This window comes from Magallana gigas, chromosome 8 (genome assembly GCF_963853765.1).
Source record: "Magallana gigas chromosome 8, xbMagGiga1.1, whole genome shotgun sequence".
NCBI classification, from domain to species: Eukaryota; Metazoa; Mollusca; class Bivalvia; order Ostreida; family Ostreidae; genus Magallana; species Magallana gigas.
This window is the reverse complement of record NC_088860.1, coordinates 43125740-43145189: the sequence shown is the minus strand read 5'-3', so window position 1 is coordinate 43145189 and position 19450 is coordinate 43125740. Positions and strand designations below refer to the sequence as shown.

The 19450-nt window shown below is 35.2% G+C and overlaps 3 protein-coding genes across 3 annotated transcripts; 2 read left to right on the top strand and 1 right to left on the bottom strand.

Annotated features, from left to right (window-relative positions):
* Positions 1-3952: 3952 nt before the first annotated feature.
* Positions 3953-6531, top strand: LOC105335990 (serine-enriched protein). The gene is made up of 5 exons (XM_034473480.2): positions 3953-4081; positions 4729-5125; positions 5348-5544; positions 5654-5811; positions 6029-6531. Exons 1-5 carry the CDS (start codon positions 4003-4005, stop codon positions 6095-6097), a joined length of 900 nt encoding a protein of 299 aa, XP_034329371.2. The 5' UTR covers positions 3953-4002; the 3' UTR covers positions 6098-6531.
* Positions 6532-7141: 610 nt separating this feature from the next.
* Positions 7142-14324, bottom strand: LOC105335989 (excitatory amino acid transporter). The gene is made up of 11 exons (XM_034460255.2): positions 14101-14324; positions 11866-12060; positions 11456-11530; positions 11176-11298; positions 10931-11009; positions 10501-10697; positions 9262-9388; positions 8887-9120; positions 8446-8640; positions 7979-8113; positions 7142-7624 (listed from the first exon to the last, which is right to left on the bottom strand). Exons 2-11 carry the CDS (start codon positions 12038-12040, stop codon positions 7465-7467), a joined length of 1500 nt encoding a protein of 499 aa, XP_034316146.2. The 5' UTR covers positions 12041-12060; positions 14101-14324; the 3' UTR covers positions 7142-7464.
* Positions 14325-15875: 1551 nt separating this feature from the next.
* On the top strand, positions 15876-18264 carry LOC117685750 (uncharacterized). Its single transcript, XM_034460259.2, has 2 exons — positions 15876-16804; positions 17648-18264. The coding sequence occupies exons 1-2, from the start codon at positions 16435-16437 to the stop codon at positions 18022-18024; spliced, it is 747 nt and encodes a 248-aa protein (XP_034316150.2). The 5' UTR covers positions 15876-16434; the 3' UTR covers positions 18025-18264.
* Positions 18265-19450: the final 1186 nt, after the last annotated feature.

Genomic DNA, 19450 nt, shown 5'->3' with positions numbered 1-19450 from the left:
TTAAGAAATTGAGTATACGACAATCTTGTTCTCAATTTTTGAATTTCTTATAATTCAAAAATTTGTATACGACAATACTGTGAATAGATGCTGGTCTGAAATGTAAAATAACAAAATTTCGTTGCGGACAATGGGTTTTTCACATTTTACAACTCCTAAATTCATTTTTCGTAGGGGGGATTCGCCCCTGAACCTCCCACCAGAGGAGATCCTTGGAGGGGGGGCTTGGGGGGCCTCAGGCGGCCCCCAGACCCCTTCCCGCAATAAATTTGCCTCACTAGAATATTATCTCAAGCTACGCCCCTGAAGTTACTGCTGAAGAACAGGTCTGTAAAAGAGAGCCTCGATTCTGATAGTGTGAATGGTCCCTCTATGCTCTTGTTTCTTTGTTTTATAATCCCCTTGCATATCCAGAATTCAGTGTTTACTTTCTCCAAGGGAAAAACGTCTGAATCTGTTCGATTGGTCCTCAGAAGAGGATTCACGTAATAAAACTTGACAAGGTACACAGTACTTAATATAAACATTGCTTGGATGTCTCACACTCTGGTGTTGGGATGTTGTTGATTTTACCACGGTATATGTATGTCATATCATTATGGTCTATTGTTATGATATCCTTTAAATGGTTCTCTTTACACTGGGGCACGGACCACATTGACACGATATACAAAAAGACTCTACATCCCCCGAACACCAAGAACACTGATGCACTCTACATGAGGTAAATACTGTGTCCGTATTGGGAACATTCACCTGTTTAATAAAAAAAAAACAAGCGTTGTAATTAAATTTTGTCAACAACATTCCTTTAATTCTGTTTGTTTATATGCTCGCACATATACCTTTTCTTTTAATCGTGTGTATTTTTGTAGAGTAATTCAACATTACAAATATTTAATGTTAATCAAATGTTTATTTTCAGGAATTTATGCTTAGATAGCATTCCAGATTTTACTGGAATTATGCTATTTCCAATTTCTTGTTGCGTCATCCATCAAACATCAATTGTAATGTGTATAATTATGCCCGTTTAAAAACTGTTAATAAACTTGAATCTTAAAATCACAAATTATTTTTATATTAGGGTTTTTTTTATCAAGCAAGGTATAAAACTGTTTTGTGTTGCTGGTGTTTTTTACGCACAAAATACAAAATGTGCTCTCAGAAGATGTTTTCGTTTGTGCTTATATGTGCAAACTTAGTTATTTATAGGTGTCTTCGATAAATAAAATGCTAAATTTGTACGGGTATTTACTAAATTGTTTATTATCCAAAAAAAGGCCTCGGAAATAAATTATCAAACAAAATTGTAGGTCGCAATACAAGTGGGAGGGGTCGCTACTATGCAGAAAAAAATACTTTATTTTCGATTGTCACGTTTATCTATAAAACTTATTGATCTTTCAATTAATAAAGATAGTTCAAAATCGATAAGCGTTTAGATTTGATGTTTGACAATAAGTACCAAAGTTCTAGGAAATGAAATACATCCACAAGGCACGAGCTCTCTCTCTCTCTCTCTCTCTCTCTCTCTCTCTCTCTCTCTGAAATGATGATTTTACATAATATTGAATTGGGTCGTTTCAAACTTGCGTTATAAGTCTGATTTTGATGCAGATAAACTTGGCGTCTTCATTATATTACAATTATATTATATTGAGCATGCTGCAGTAAGGGGCAGAGACCTTTTGAGTCCGGTGCATGTAACAGAGTGCTGACGTTCCCTGGATAATACTAATCCTCTCTGACATTGGTTAAATGAATATGAAAGTCATTATTGCGGTAAGGTTAAACCGATTTCTTAACGAATTCCATTTATTGGTTACATCGTATTTGTGTTACATTAAAAGTTTAAAATTGTTATAGTTAAGTTTAAATTGATAAATTTTAAACTTTTAATGTAACATTTGCTTCATTCAATTGGTTTTTTTCTACCCGTGTCATTTTTTTCCCAAATCGCCAACCATTGGCGTCTTCATTATACTAAAATTTTATCTGCATCAATCATGTCAGATGGACTGATTTGTATATTAATTAGACACACGTTTTGGAATTTCGAATTGTTCAGAGGTTTCTCATTTCTCTTTGAAAACACCTATAGAAAATATAGGATTTAACATTTTTTTTTAGAAAAAGCGAGTGCAGATAGATGCTTGAGACCCCACCCCCGCCCCAATTCGTCGACCACGGAGTTAGTTAACTATTGTTGGATAGAAACGAAAGCTTTTTTTAACTTAAAGTTTGCTTTTACAAGTTTATGTACAGTTACAACAGAAAAGTGCATATTCCTTCTATCAAAATCATATCATCTTTTATCTATAGCGATAATTTTATGACTGTAAATAAAATTACTATCCAGAGGAGAATCAGAGGAGAAATCCTTAATCTGATACAACTAGTCAACTAGACCATTTTCATATAATTAATACTCATCTTTTATTGTGGGGCGATGAGTCATTATCCCGCGATATTAACAAGCAATTATTCTCATTAGTTCAATTGTATATCAACGAAACTAGTAGATTTGTTTAATATAGTTTATGTGCATGTTTCTTATTCTTGTATATATCACTTATTTTCATTTATCGTAATAACAATTCTATATCATGCAATAACAGTAATGTTGTAAGTTTTGTAAATTTTTTCTATTTACTGGTAAAGACCAAAAACGTTGTCAGAACTTGTGTCCGAACCATTTGTATATGTATCTTATTATATGTAGACAATAAAATATGTTCAAATCAGGAGAATTAAACACCCCGAAGTTTTATATCGGTGGTCCATGTAGGTGGCGATATCCTAAAACGCAGTTGTAAGTTAGTCACTGTTATCCATAAGCTAGCTTATTTAAATATCTGCATAACTTCTCTTTAAATATCGTTTTTAAGAAAGAAATTTGACTTCTAAATTGTTCACAATGCGTACGTTTTCGCTGTCTCCAAAACCATTTTTTTCTCTCTCTTTTATCTCTTTTTTTTTTCTATTCATCGAGTTTGATACAGGTAATATGATCTGTCATATATTTTTATGCCGTAGACACTGCGAGATTTATCATGTATTGTGACAACAACCGATTCTCTTTTAAATGCAGTGTTTCTATTCTGATCATTATCGTTTTAATTTTTTATAATATTCAACGGTTGGTTTGTAAAAAAAAAAGTGTGCATTTCGGCTTTATATTATGCAATACCTTGCTAAATTACCATACCCGTTTGTGTACATAAACCATTATAATGAAGCCCTGTTAAAACTACGATCAGAGGGTTTTTTGGTAAACAAGTTTAATTCTAATGATGCTTAAAAAGTAAACGTTGATAATACAACATCCAATGCACTGATGAACGATAAAACAGTCCCATCATATTTAATCTGTCGCTTGTTTCTTAAAAATATGTTTTTGTTTTTGTTTATAACGCCTTCCTGCTGTTTCAACTAATTTTTTCCCCAACATTTTTTTCCGTTCTCCCCTCTCTCCCTCTCTCTCTCTCTCTCTCTCTCTCTCTGACAATGGATTCTTTAGAATTTATGTAATGAATATGGCCCTGGTGTACGGTATTTTGCCCCCAGAACTTTTCTATTGTGTTGTCTAAGCAAACCGTTTTGCATACATTAGTATGTGGCAAAATTTACGTGAGGGTGGGTGGGTGTTTGTGAGGAGGGTTAGTTTATAAGACTTTGTACTAAAAAATAAAACAACATCTACATATCTGTCACATTCGACAACTAATCAATCATTCCATTTGTACCAACACTGCTTAATTAGGATAATTATATATTCTGCCACCAAACCAATTAACCAATCGTCTTCGCTTGTCAACCCCCGACGCTGACCACCGATCTAACGGTCATACCTGTCACGGTGGTCAGCGTGCCAAGCGGGGTGAACGAACTTCTATCATCGCTGACCAGGGTATAAAAGTCTCATGGGTGTTTGAAATATTCCATTACTCATCCTAACATTCACACTTTAGCTACAGTATTTGGAATACGTTCAGAGGTATGGAGATGACAGATTTTGGATCCACCACTTGTCTTCTGGGCTCCAACGGTGGCGGGGAAAGAGAGACAACCCCTGAAGGTACGTGTTTAATATAGAATGGTTTCTGCGTTGTACCTGCCGATCCAATTGATTATTAACTTTAAAAAGTTATAACTTTATAGAGTTAAATATATTCCTCATATCATTTATGCCTTACATTTAATTACTATACACATTTTAATATAAAATATTTGTATAATTTATCAGCTGTGTAATTTAGATGAAACTATAATAACCTAACGGCTTTTTGAAATTAAAAAAAAATACAATTCTGTATTAGCTAAAATGCTCGTATATAAATGCAAAATTAATTCCAACAACGGAAAAATATAATACCTAGTTAATAAACGTATTTTATAGCCATTGATATGTGTCAGTTGGAATCGATGTCCCTATATTAAATACGACAAACTTGATGCGCAGATGTTCTTAACTTCGACAAAAAATTTTGACACGCCTTCTTACTCAATGAACCATCTGTAATGTATTTATATAGCTTGTTTAACCATATTAAAAAAATAAACAAATTTAAAATTCATTTTCTCTTTTCTTCCAGAAAGACTTAGACTAAGTATGAATTAAGAATTTTATTAATTCTCAATTGACGAACAAGTATTTTCCATACATCGCTCATAGACCCATTTTTTACTTGTCTTTAACAAATAATGATATGTTTGGTTTAACAGGATTCTCGTCCGGATACGATTCCAACTCGGACACGAACTTGGAGAGAAACCAACTAAACAATTTCCTTCAATGGTCACCATGGAGAAGCAATGACGACTCCGACAGTGATTCTGAAATCAGTGACGTAGACTCCTGCATCAGCGAATCAGAAAGCGAGGATGAAGAGGGGGCGTGGAAACAGAGAGGGGCGTGGCTTAATGAGGAAGCTTGGTCTGATTCCTCCGATTCTGAAAGCGAGGACGATGCTGATTCCGTGAAATATGTCAATGCCGAGGCTGTGAGCGAGGCTCTGAACGTAGTCATGGATATGCCTGACCTCTGTGACGTCACGTTTTTGGTTGGTAGCACCTTGACTCCCGTCCACGGTGTCAAATCCATCATGTCTACACGAAGCAGGTATGTCCATTTTTTTTTCATTATAGATCTATTTTATATCAGTTTCAAAATTGATTATAATCAATATACATTGAGTTATACATATTAAGGCCTAAAACTGTCATAATTTGTTTTAATCCAAAAAGACTACATGAAACAAGAAATTCAAGAGGTTTGACTTAGTTTATGAATGACTAAGTTTATGAAAAATAAATTTTAAAACTGATTTTTTTTCTTTGACAGGGTATTCTATCAACTGATCTTGAAGGCAGTGAAAGAATCATCCCACTTCTCTAAAAAGAAAAAGTCTAGTAAGAAACACATCGGACAAATCCCCAAACCAACGGTCCACATACCGGAAGTGAGCGTGTCCATCTTTAAAAAACTCGTGCACTACATCCATACAGGACGAGTAGACATCAAGCCATATGACTTGACAGGTTCGATTCAATTTTCTCTCTCTCTTTCTCTCTCTCCGAGAAATAAAAAGTATAAGAACTTATTTTATGTCAAACAAAATACTTATGATCTTTCTTTTATCTGTTGTAGAGCTGATGTGTGCTGCTCATCGCTACGATCTGCCGGATCTGATGGAAATCTGTAGGAACTTTCTGGACTCGTGTACTTCTACCTGTGCCATCTACACCGTCCTTGACACCGCTCAGAGACTTCAAGGTCAAACCATCGCCCAGAAAATCGCTCAGAAGGTAAAACTCAACATAAGCGAATTTGAAACAGAATTCAGCCTATAGGAATTAATAGCACTTAAAATCCTGTGTACATGCATAACCTTGTTAAATATTCCATAGCTTTTAACTTTTATTTCACTTGGATACCGTGCTTCTTTTAATTACCTTAAATTCAAAGACTGAAATAATTATTTAAGGAACGTAAAATTTTCAAATGAGTATTTCTTTCTTTCAGATGTCGGAACGATTAACTCGACTGGAATCAAGGAAAAAGCAAATGTTCAACCACGAGAACTTTGTCTGAAAATGGAACATGAAGTCGTCGTCTAATCCCTGGCGATTAGGAATGAGCCCGAGACGTGTTTCCCACCAAAGAGAAACAGGACAAATCCCGATGGACTCCAAACTTCATGTAGTCAAAATATCCCGCACATGACGAATAACGACAAAATGGGATTTTCGAAAACCTTGAAATACCAAAGAAGATGGCTACGTCCAGATGTCGTCTAGTAATGAAGAATAGCCGATGCCGTGTTTAATGCAGACCCTGTCAGAGACTGTATGGATCGCTAGTATTACATGAAGACCCTGTCAGAGAATGGATCGCTAGTATTATACATGCAGGCATTTGTTGTAGACTCTTTGCACTAGTTGACTAATTAATGAATCAGTCTAAATAAATGTGTTCAAAAATGTCAAAAAACTTATCATTTCGTTCTTTCTTACAACACCGGTTATCTGTAAGCACGAAAAGGGTATAGCTGATGATTCTAGAAATGACAAATCGATTAAAGAATGCTACGTAAATTTAATCAGCATTGCACGCTTCATTGACTTACCAACGCTCTATGAAATTCCCGTTTGTAGTCTATAATAAGATGTAAGAATCGAAAATTCAAGAATACGTTCCCATCACTGAGAATTTTTGTCAGATTCCTTCCTATTGCAAACAAAAAACCCCATTCTTTTAATTCTTATTGAGAGCATCGATATCATGGATGTCTTTCTTGTTGTCTGATATACTTAGTAATCAGAGAATTTGGTTTTGAGTTATAACGATACTGTAATACACATGACGAACATTTCGCCAAATAAATTTATATGATAAAATGTATACTCTGAGCAGTTATGAGAGTGTACACACTACAATATATCGATGGCAGATAGCAGCTTGTACTTGTACATGTGTACTTCACGAGATTGAAAGTCATCTTCATACAACCGCCCAATTCTCAAACCTTTGAGTATGCCTTTCCCTGGATACAATGGCTGGTATAACAGCGTTAGCGATAAGAGACATCTAGCACGTGTTTCATAAAATTCCAACAGATTTTCAATTTTACAATAATTTAGCAAAATAAATAGAATTTTATTCAACAGTACCAATCACAACGGTTCAACATATAACGTCAGTAGTATGTATAAAATACTTGGTTTCTTGTACAAAGAGACGATCAATCCTTTTGTAAAAAGATCATAATCACAAAAAGCAGTGAATATAAAGATCTTATATATTTTTAAACAAAATAATAGATAAATAAATGATCTGTTTTTCTTCGAAAAATAACTCTTCACAACATTATGATATACGACATAACTGAGATTCAATGCCTAGTTTGACAAGCTGTCTGGCAGTAATTTGTTGTAATTTATATTGCACGATCCGGAAGATTAAGAGTTGTACGCATCTGGTGAATGTACTATAAGTTCTACTTCCTGCTCAATCATTTCCGGTTCTTCCGTTTTTCCTGGACCCTGTCGGTTAAAATGATGCGTAATGGCCGCGCAGTGAGTATGGCTTAAGACATTGGAAGTTGTTCTAATTCGATCCCTGAAATGAATTATGAAATGTCTGTCATTGCTCTGTATCTTGACATTTCTTTCTTACTTTATGAATAAAATAAAAATGTGCGTAAGGTTAAAGCAAGAACAAAATAATGAAAAATTATGAGCTAAAATTAAAAATAAAATATCTACGACAAAATGTGTTGATCATTAAAACATACTATAAAAACAGGATAAATAAACCAAATACAATAACTAGGTAAAAGTTATTAAAATCGTATTCTATTATGTATGGTTAAATCATATTTAAAATAATATTTGAGTGCCAAAACTCGCATGATTATCAACCATAATGACGAATGTACTAAAATTCAACAGTAGATAATTATAATATACTTACAAGAACCACTCAACAGCAAACAGTAGGGACACAGTATGTACGGGGACATTCATTGAGGACAGGACCATGATGAGGGTGACGATACTTGAGCTAGGGACAGAGGGCAGGGCAAGGCTGGCAATGGCTGTCAGTAAACTGCAAACAATGAAAATAATATAAACTGTGACTAAAGACGTTATCGTAAACTGTAAACAAAAATCCGGTAACGTAAGCTGTAAACAAAAACCAGTAACGCAAGCTGTAAGTAAATACAGTAGAGTGAACTGTAACAAAATAAATAAAGTAGAATTACAGATAGACAGTAATGTAAACTACATTTACAGTGGAAAGGACATCATGTCAGTAATAGGGTATACTACTAGCATTTTTATGAGAGTACATGTAATGCATTGTATTAAATCTACTTGAACAGAGAGCGGGAAAAGTAATATCTGAACCTTGTATTTTAAATATATAACAGAACTCACCCGATAATGGCGACTTCTCCAAACGTCAACGGGTGACCGGAAATGTTGGCGATAAACATGGCCGCCGCTGTAATAAAGAGGGCGCTGCCATCAGCGTTAAGCGTCACACAGAAAGGGATGACAAATCGACTGACCCTCTTGTCGATGTGATTCTTGTTCTCGCAAGCGTTTAACATTTCAGGAATGGCTACAGCTCTGTTAAACAAATACGTCATTAGTAATTACATACATGTAATATATACTATGTATACTACAGTTAGACTTCGATATCTCGAACACTGATATGTCGAGTACAATACGGATATGTCGAAGTGATTTGTAAGTCCCAACTACTTATTTTTTTTTATAAATATTTTACCCTCAAAATCTCGAATATTCGGATATCTTTTATTTATATCTGGGTTATTTTAAGAAAAGCGAATTGTCAAACTGTTAACTTACGTGCTAGTGGCGGCAAATCCTATAAGCCAGGCACGGCCTATACTCAAAAAGTAAGTATACGGGTTTCTCCTAGTGGTGAGAAAAAAGATGAGGGGTAGAAACAGCGCTTGATGAAGAACGATCCCTAGGGTCACAGTCAAAACGAACAGACCAAGACTGGAGAAGGTGCCTGTGACGTCACGGGTACCTGCTATGGAGGCTGCGATCAGACTTGATATACCCACCGGTGTCATCCTAAGTGAGTTAAATATTCAAGATATGAACTATCATAGTTACACTGTGCAACTTCTAAAAGACTGAACGGGTGTTAAAAGCTGCGTGTTTAAACAGATTACGAATCTGTACAGAATGAATTCACATTGTCGATGTCCTTACCAAAGAAACCATCGGAGCACCTGTAATACCACCTCGGTGCTAACGGCAAAGAAGTCCAGGAATGGTTTGGCTTTCTTTCCCATTTTTCCGGCAGCCGTTCCCAAAAACATACAGGCAACGATAAGACCTTCAAACAATTAAGAATTACCCTCGTATTATAATTATTCAATTATTTACAGTAACACATAATTTGAAGGGTGTTGCTTAAACAGGAAACGGAAAACGGAACGGAGAGCGGAACGGAATGGAATAGGGAAACTGATATGTATATACATTGTAATGTTATTTACTTGATAGATGTGTTAAACAAACTAAAAACGATATACTATTTGTAATATTTTAATATTGTTAAACTGTTATCCATATTAAAGTGTATACATGTATAAAGAAAATGTATGATTTTTCTCACAATTAACATTACATGCTTTGACCACTAGTCCCAGTTTATCAAACTAAACAACATATCAAGCTCTATATTTGGATTTAGTTGAGGAATGTACAATCACGTAGGTAAACGAACACCGCTATTAGAAGACTTCTACGGAGACTTTGTAGGACATCTAGAGCGTTAGGAATCCAATAAAATTATTCTGTTTTCAACAAATAATCTTCAAAATCGCGGACGAAAAGGTTAGCAAACAGATGTTGCGCAAAAGCCCGTAACAATGATAGTGGATGTTGTTCGTCGGTCATGTTTTTTATATCAATAATTCTATTTAATAAATTTTTAAAATAGTATGGATCACTAAACATTTAATGGGGATGATGATACATCATGTTTGATTTTTTAAAATAAGTATAAAATCCCCAGCAAGTTTCGAGGTCACTTAAAACACAACCAAACCCATCAACCATTAATCACAAAGTGTGTACATTTCATTTTACACTTTTTACAGCAAATTGAATGCAATGATTTAGTTGATAGATAATCGTAAGAATGATATCAAATAATTAATCAACCTATAAATAATAAACATGTATAAAATATTGATAAATGTTACATAGTAAAAGTTTGTATTCAATCTATACAATATTTAAGCGATAAACGTCAAAGTATTTCTCCGTTTTCCTGTTCCGGTTTCTTTTCCGTTTTCCGTTCCGCGTGTTAGCAACACCCATAACTTTGAATGCTCGGAGCAAGCTGCTTGTATAATACTTTCTAATATTATAAAATAGTTTTGAATACCGGAAAACGTTCTATCAATTTATCATAGTAAGAAAATATTAAGTTGAACTTACCAAGTATATTAGGTCCATCTGTTTTCCCTACTGATTTCACAAGTTTCTGAACCATTTGAATTGTTGAATTTTGATTGGATGATATGTTCTTTCGAGTTGAATTATCAACCAATTGAAATTGCTCTACCATTTCATGGGAATATTTTGTTTGTGTCTGTCGAAATGTTGCCTCCACCATATTATCTGGAATTATGTTTCTGTATTGAAAAAGAAAAAGCAAAACTATTTAAAATTTTCTGACAAATAACACATTCCGGATTGTTTTTTTTTTAAATAAAACTGCAATGGACTACGCTGACAATTGCTATACTAGTATTTCCTTTCTGGGGAAAAATATCAAACTTTTTTGCTGTTTTCTGAGTTACATCTTCATATTTTTCTTCTAATGCTTGATTGTTCATTAATTATAATTACATATATATGTTTTTACCTGAGTAAATCTGCAAATATATCCTGTGGGACGGCCTCGTATACGTTTGGTTTGCCTTCAACTAGGGGACTTTCAGTACCTGCAAAATCAAGTACGAATCGTATGGAGAAACAGTCTTTATAATTTATCATCATTATTATTATTAAATGAAAAGATTTGATAACAAACACTAATCGAAGCAAACAATTGCTTTCTAGATTTCAAAGTTAAAAATATAGTGCCCGGATTTAGATGACGTTATATACCTGGCTTGATGACGTAGAACAGCGCTATTGCTATTAGACAACCCAATATGTTTGTAAGCATTATGTAGGCGAAGGCCACAATGCTGATCTTTCCGTTAGACTTGGGGTCCAAAGACGCTGTGCCTAAAAGACAATTAAAATGAAAAGAAAAGTTACGAGAATGCTAACGGAAAGAGTTTTATTTTTATCTGTTTAGTAGATAGCCTTTCACTGTTAAAACATTAGATATAAAAACATCTGTGAACAGCTGACCCGTTATGACACCTGGTGTATCACTCACTGTGTATGACACTGCACACCAACAAAGGAATGATCATCATTTTCAACAAACGTAAAAATAGCTCCCCAGGCATACCTGTAAAACGAAAACAACATTCCTTTTACTAAATTAACATTGGTAAAAAAACATTTTGTGGATTTATTCGCAAACATATGACGTATAATTTGTTTAATTAATTTGTTTATACTTATTTCATTTTCAAGATTGATTTATATCTAATACCAAACAATAATCAAAATATATCAAATACAGTGAAAATGAAGATCAAAGTTTAATCAATGCAAGGGTCAAGGTCACTCAGGTTTAATAATCGAAGCAGTGGGTCGTCTGAATAAAAAAATATGCATATCTACTGTCTTCAAACATTGGATCATCAAAAAAGAATTATCCATAACTCTGTTCACACTTACCCAGCCATAGCAGTGCATCAGCTGACGGTTCGGCCAGACGCAATAAAAACCCCAATGTAAACCCAACGATGACAGCCGAGAGAGTCAGAATGAATAAAAGATGGCGTCGCAAGGACTTGCGGAACTTCCGGACGAGGCAGCATCCACGATTTTCGATAGCTCTTTCCATCTCCATTGTATTTTCTTCTATGCTGCCTTGAAGGAAATGAACAAAAAATTTATTGCAACAACAGCATATTAAAAAGTTGCATGGGAATAACAAATTGTTTGAACCTGAGAACGTTTCAAGTATTTGTCCTTGTCCCTGTAATCAACACAAACTATTCTTGCTCCGTTGAATACCATTTGATTGAAAATTTTCGCTGACTATTCTATATCTATATGCATATGTCTTATACATTATGTGTTGGAACACCATGTTTACTTAATGATGCAGTAGTTCTCATTAACCGTATTGATTTTGTCATTTTATGATCCCATTTCCCATTTTTCTGCCATATTTTGAGTTAGGTCTGCGTAATATGAAATAAGTTATATCCATACTACACAATAAATAGGCTCTACCCCCCCCCCCCCCCAACACGCACACACATAAACACACCCCTCCCTTTTGAAAATTTTGTCATGTTGTAAATTTTGTATTAACTGCCACCCGGTAAATTCAAAATTTACAACATGACACTTTTTTTTATCCGCACCTAAAATGACAAAAAATCAACACAATTGATCGCCGGGTAATCTTCACTCTCATAGCTTTTTTTAAGTATTTTATGAAGTGATACTGATGATAACCAATAATTATCTTAAATGTTTCTCTGGATCAGTAATAATATATGACACGTAATTATATTTGAATGGAAAATTTTCTGGATGAACAAGAATGGAAACCAAGGTCATCGTGCATCACAATTGATCCTATATCAGGCGATGTATCGTTACAAAGAAAAATTCCAAAAATTCAAACCATTTTTAACAGACTCGGACTATTCAGATTTAGTAAAATTAATGTTATCATATTTGTAAAATGAAAACATGGCCTAAACCGGACTATGGAACGGTATTGTTTTCCAGAGGACGTGGGGGGGGGGGGGGGGTATTCAGTACTGATACTATATTTACCTATTGTTAAATCAGTGACATTTAGGTATATTTATAACACGGATGTTATAGGTAAACTTTAGATTTTAGCTTGCACTTATAGATATGACGTGCGCGGATCCAGAAATTGTTTTCAAGGGATAGAGGAGGAGGATTATTTTCGATAACTTACCTATGTGAATTACCCCCACCTCCTTCAGAACAGCGCATTTATCTCATGCAAGTCATAATAATAAATAAATTAATATATATTTACTTACTTCATTACCACAGGGTCAACAGCTTTTGTGACTTTCACTTGTTTTTTATTTACCCCCTCCCCCACACATGCGCGTGCACTACATGTAACAGGAAATACACGCATCCAATACACTCAGAACAGTAAAACTAACATGAACCGCTGAACACGGGGAAATATCTAGAAGGATATGTAAAGGCTTATCGATTCTTATTAATTCTTAGTCGATATATTGTGCAGATACCGTGGACGAGATATAGTACTTCTATGCGTACTTACGTAAACTGCATGACTGGAAATATTAACTGTATTCTACATGTACTTTTGTCAATCGATATATGTGTAGCTTTAATGTACAAAATGTATAGCTTATTACTAATCACTGGTCGAAAGATAAATTTTGAACTGCGTTAGCCTGAATCAATAATATTTAAATCAAATTGGCGTGAAAAAAAAATTGTATTTTATATTCTTCAATCACAACATAAAATATCTAAAATTGTGACCCTGGTATTTCATGTATGTGCATACATATATAGTGTAGAGTTTGGCATTAAGCTGTTAAGTACCCCCATATTGCGGACAGTAAGATGTAAGTCTGATTGTTTATTTCCTATATGTCATCAATGTAAGCCAACACATGTTTCCAAAAGTTATTTTAAGTGTTAGAATATAAATATACCAATATTGAGTTCATGTCGTTAACGCTGTTAAAAAAAATAAAACATGAACCGTGCTTCAGGCGTAAATGCAACCATACCTTTTACAATGTATATATACTGTACATGTAAAACATATATCCTATCTATTTCAGTAATTTAGTATAAATTTTAAAGGGCTACATTTTAAGTTAATGAATAGGATTAAAAAGAACGTTAGATAAGAGATAAACAGCCTACCGTCTGTTGTCTGCTGCTCACCGGCCCAGGGTCGTGTTCAAAATAACAACAACAAACGTGGGATTGAAAAAGATGATGAAATCTGCTGCTCCTTCACTGTGAGTGTGCTCTACACACGTGGATCGATACGCTATTCACACGACACCGGAGTTGTTTTTCCCGTTTAATTTTTCTTTTTAAATGTGTAATGTGGCACTTTATGAATACACGTGTAGTAGTGAGATCCGGCGTACATTAACTCGCGTGTTTTCTACAATTATTCTTAAAGGCGTTGCAAACGGAACTTTAAATACCTAATATTTATAAGTATTTCAAAATTAAATGTTCTAAAATCCGATGACTTGGCAAGTTCTAGAACTTGAATTCACCAGACTTGTCTATCGTTCAATAAATCGTTAGGGATTTGTTAATCTTAGTGTATATGATCTAACCCAGTGAGCTAGTGATCGCAATAAATATATAGGCCATATTACCGTGCTCTCTCTCTCTCTCTCTCTCTCTCTCTCTCTCTCTCTCTCTCTCTCTCTCTCTCTCTCTCTCTCTCATTAAGGTGTCTACATAGATAAACTAGCCGCGGATTTATTCCCAGGGAGGAGATGGGATATAATATTGACCACTTAGGGACCCTCAGGGGGGAACAGGATGTAGAGTATATCATTTTTTTATTCGTTAACTTCGGGGTGTAAATATTTTGATCGACATGTTAAGATTAGCATTGCGTGTTGCTCTGTGCCTGAGAGACCAGTCCACCTGACTGCTCTTGCATTCGAATCAAATTTGTCGTAAATCTTCGAACCAGATATTTGTACCCTTTTATTCTAGAAACTTCTGATAATCTAAACTACAAACAAACAACGCACATATGCCAGCGCAAAACAACAAATCAGAAAAAAAAATTATTTTAAGAATTCGTAAATGACAAATAAACGGAATGCACGTGTAATAAATACGTCGTAGGTTGTTTATTAAATTCGTACATTGAGATAACCAAAATAAGGCCTCTTCCTTTAAAATAATAAATATGTAATGTGAAATAAAACAATTCCAGTTTTTTTAAGATTACTTAATATATACAATATATAAATAGTGCCTGTAACAATTCGTTTTGTTATACTTTCATGTTAAATACTGAAATCTGATTGGTTACAACGCAGTTCATAATCTGTTCTATTACCCTCAGCGTTAGCAACGCACTTAGCAACGGGTAACATTACGAATTGTTACATGCGCGAAAATCATGCGCGTACGGTTCGCCTTAAAATTCACGTTATTCCTATCTAAAAGCAGTGATGTTTTCTTTAAAATTAAGACAGTCAGTATAACAAAATAAATAGTGCCTGTTTGGGAGGATGACAGTTGAAATTGACACCCCTCGAAAACCATTGTCAACCTCCGCTTCGCGTCGGTTGACAATGGTTTTCTCGGTGTGTCAATTTCAACTGTTACCCTCCCAAACAGGCACTATTCATATAGTGTTACCCGTTGCCAAGTGTGTTGCTAACGCTGAGGGTAATAGAACGGATTACCAACTGCGTCTAAACCAATCAGATATCAGTATTTAACATAATACACTTTGTATAATTCTTCACTGAGCAATTACTCTATGTATATATACACATTGTGTCTGACCGTTCAAAAGTTGTTTGCAAAAATTGGTAACGACATGCACGGCTTTATTTTTTGTCAGTCCATAAAAAATCATCCAAAAAATGCGCAGTAAAATTGTTACTACCTGAATTTTCCCCTTTTTAAATTTTTTGTTTACCGTATATATAACTTTGTATCATAGTCTCGTTCAACCAGACGCTCGACTGTTGCTTTACGGAGACAGCCTGGTTCATCAAGGCTACTAGCACTATGTATCTATATAAAGTGTGACGTCACCACACAAAGTCCAGCAGACGTCCGGCCAACATCCGACTGAAGGTGACGATGTTACGCAAGAACCGGATATAGTCAAGCGGACATAACATCGGACAGCGGAACATAGTAGTGGTTCTACGAACAATTATGACATCCGTCAGTGAATGATACGGCAGTTATGTATGTGTAATCAAATGAATTGGGAATTTTCTACATACATTTTTGGAGGATTTTGTTTTATCAACTGTATTACGTCCACCTGTTATGGATAGCCATATGAAATGTTACGTCAATAATGTTCCTTTCTATAGTGTGGAAAACAATGGAGTTTGCAAATTTCGTCATTATAAATAAAACCATGTTTGAGGGATGCTTGAAGAATGATCGTGAATGTTATGTGATAAAAGCATTAGATTTAGTTTTCCAATTATAACTGGATTTGAAAATATAGCAGAATGATTTAAAACAAAAATGGATGCATCGAATGGTGGAGATTCTGCTCAGTTTGAGGTGTATGAAGACCCGGTAAACGGCTTGGAAAATCAAAACCGCGCCTCCTCTGCCTCAAACCCCGTGTATTCATTGGCTAAACCAATCCCTCCAGACTACGAACTTCTGTCACACGCCTCAACTTTAAATGACCCTGTCGCCACGGAAACACAAAATTCGGAAACCCTTAAAAGTTCCGGATATGAGGAGTTAGGGGCTGTTGGACCTCAAAACCCGAAGGGTTACGAATTTGTAGACGCAATCCAAGCGGGTCCTCATGAATACGAGCTGGTGTCTGAGATTGCACAAACGCGGGAAAAGAAAGTGGCCCCGTATGAAGGTCTAATAAAAGGTCAGTATATAAACGTCCTTGACCTATATGTACGTTCACGGTTTGTCATTTTTATCCATTTAAAAATTAGGTCTGGCGTTTAATTAATGAAACCTTATTTATTTCACATGAAATAGACTGATAAAAATTGAAGCATAGAATAAAGTACCATAAATAAATAAAACAGCATTTATTTGGTGGATTTTTATTTTTCGAAGCATAAGATTATATGTTACTCGGCATAAGTTACAGAGAATCATTGATATTAACACTTGATTATTATACCGTTATAATCAATTCATTACACTGCAACATACTTTCATAAATATTAATTTTGGTACAACGAAGGTTGATCCAAGGTGCACTAAAATTATGAAAACTCGGCGTAAGGCGACTTAAACATAGTCAGTTCTTATTCAGAACAAAAGATTTGAAATCATAATGCCAATTACTTCTGATATTTATTTGTTACGTATAGAACTTGGGCTAGGTATAGTAGCTGCAAGCTCGCCTGTGACGTAATTTCTTTATTAGTAATAATGTTGACGTTTTATTCTAAATCCGCAGTTCATCAGTCCCTAACAAAGAATTAACAGCGATGTTTTCCTTACACAACATTCGGATCACGGTCGCCCTTTTCCGTAACCGATTAAAAGTTAAAGTTATTTGTAGTTACGGAAATGTCTGAGTAGTTACCATTGATTAACACAAAAGTTATTTTACCTACAATGTCTTTAGTACTGTACTTACATATCTGTTAAAGTTACATACGCCTCGTGTACTATACATTGTATAGTGATTTACAGTCAGCATAAAAAGTTGTTGTTTTCAAAGTTGAGCAATTCTTAAAATCTTTTTTTTCAGAATATTCTTTTGACGTCACAATCATTCAAACCCCGGATGTGAAAGAACTCAATTTAACAAGACGCTATAAACTCATTTTGGGAAACTTGTCTATAATTCTGCGCCCAAGGGTGCCGGTTCCCCACGACTCGTCCGAACCCAAGCCAATTTACACCTGGTATTACGCCGACATCAGGCGGTACAGCTTCAGCAAACAGATGCGGGAATTCGCCATTTATTGTGGCCGGAATTGTCCGACCCCGGAAAAAATTATCTGCTTCCGGGTCAAAACGGATCTTGTCCAACTTCTGCAGGTGGTGAATGAGAAGACCGGGGGTGCGTTCGAAGCGGAGCTGGCGAGTATCAAAGTGAAGAAACGCGTGTGTGTGGTATCTTAATGGCGAATTATGTATACTGTGTTCTTGTATTATATTGTGTACAGCCAAGAATTACTTTTCAATTTCCGATATGTTTTATTCTCTCTATGTCTAGCGTACATAATATATCATAACCCAGAGATTCACATTTTCTGGCACTCATAAGACTGGTTGTGGAAAATCTTACTGTGCATATAATTAAATGATATGCATACATGTACATGTAGTTTGATTTATACAAGTTCCTTAATATAGCTTTATACATGTAGATCTACATATATACAATGATTATGATCACATGGAACAAAATTATAAACATGTGGCTAAATGACTAAAAATAAAATGAAATAAAATGTATTTCAATCAATTTCTACTAAGTTTATCTGACCAGGCCATCATTTTACTGCAGGCAATGATTACACTCGGACTACGGCCTCGGTACAAGTTTAACTGCAAATTAAGCTCAAGGAACACGTGCAGTCCACAAAAAATCACTCTCCTCAGTCAATCACACGATGCAATTTCTCATTTCCTATTCAATAATGAGTCGAACTGTATGTTAAATCTATTTAGTCCTTTTACTCTAAAGAATTAAACTTTAGGTGGAATGACACATCGTCATAAAATGGCTGACCTCTGATCGAAACAACATTTTGTTTTATTAAACGGATTTTATCGACTTCAACATTTCAAATTTCACAAAGACTTGTTCCATTGAAGAATGTGCTGATAGAACACAGAACCAGTAATATAACCGGAGCCCAGCCTGCCCCTACACACTACACTACAGGTAGATAATGCAAGGGGGTGCACCCGAGCAAAGACCGGAGCCCTGCATTCCCCTACACACTACACTACAGGTGCCCCTACACACTACACTACAGGTGCCCCTACACACAACACTACAGGTAGATAATGCACAGGGTGCACCCGAGCGAAGACCGGGTGTCAAATTTATAGTCTGTACTGCATTTGAATTCGGTCTTCCGCGTCGACCTATTTCCGGTATTTTTTTATGATAAGATATCAAGATCCATTATAATTTTGTAGGTTGAATTATTGAAATAAATACAAATCAGCGAAGACATCACATGCTTTGAATTGAAAAATGGGTTGAAGAATTGGGGGGGGGGGGGGGGGGGGGTACAAGCAGACAAAGGGAAGAAGAATAAATTGCATTTCATACGCTAGATCTAAGATGAAATGAAAGAGAGATACATGTAGTACCTAATATCCAAGTTTATTTCTGTTCAATTTTGACTTGAAATACATTACGATATTTTAAAAAGTTATCTTAATTTCATATCTTCATGTATATACTTCGGGGGGGGGGGGGGGGGGGGGGTCGTTTATTTTCTTTTGGCATGGGACTTTATTCTGACTAAGTACAAGAAAATAATAATCAGTAATACATGTATTACTGAATTAGAAATCCACATTAAATGTA

Coding starts and splice junctions, on each gene's coding strand:
- LOC105335990 (XM_034473480.2), top strand. CDS start 4,003: ATGGAGATGACAGATTTTGGATCCACCACTTGTCTTCTGGGCTCCAAC. Junction 5,545..5,653: donor CAAGCCATATGACTTGACAG/GTTCGATTCAAT, acceptor TATCTGTTGTAG/AGCTGATGTGTGCTGCTCAT. Junction 5,812..6,028: donor CCCAGAAAATCGCTCAGAAG/GTAAAACTCAAC, acceptor TCTTTCTTTCAG/ATGTCGGAACGATTAACTCG.
- LOC105335989 (XM_034460255.2), bottom strand. CDS start 12,040: ATGGAGATGGAAAGAGCTATCGAAAATCGTGGATGCTGCCTCGTCCGG. Junction 11,531..11,865: donor TGATGCACTGCTATGGCTGG/GTAAGTGTGAAC, acceptor TTCGTTTTACAG/GTATGCCTGGGGAGCTATTT. Junction 10,698..10,930: donor ATATTTGCAGATTTACTCAG/GTAAAAACATAT, acceptor TTTTCAATACAG/AAACATAATTCCAGATAATA.
- LOC117685750 (XM_034460259.2), top strand. CDS start 16,435: ATGGATGCATCGAATGGTGGAGATTCTGCTCAGTTTGAGGTGTATGAA. Junction 16,805..17,647: donor GTATGAAGGTCTAATAAAAG/GTCAGTATATAA, acceptor CTTTTTTTTCAG/AATATTCTTTTGACGTCACA.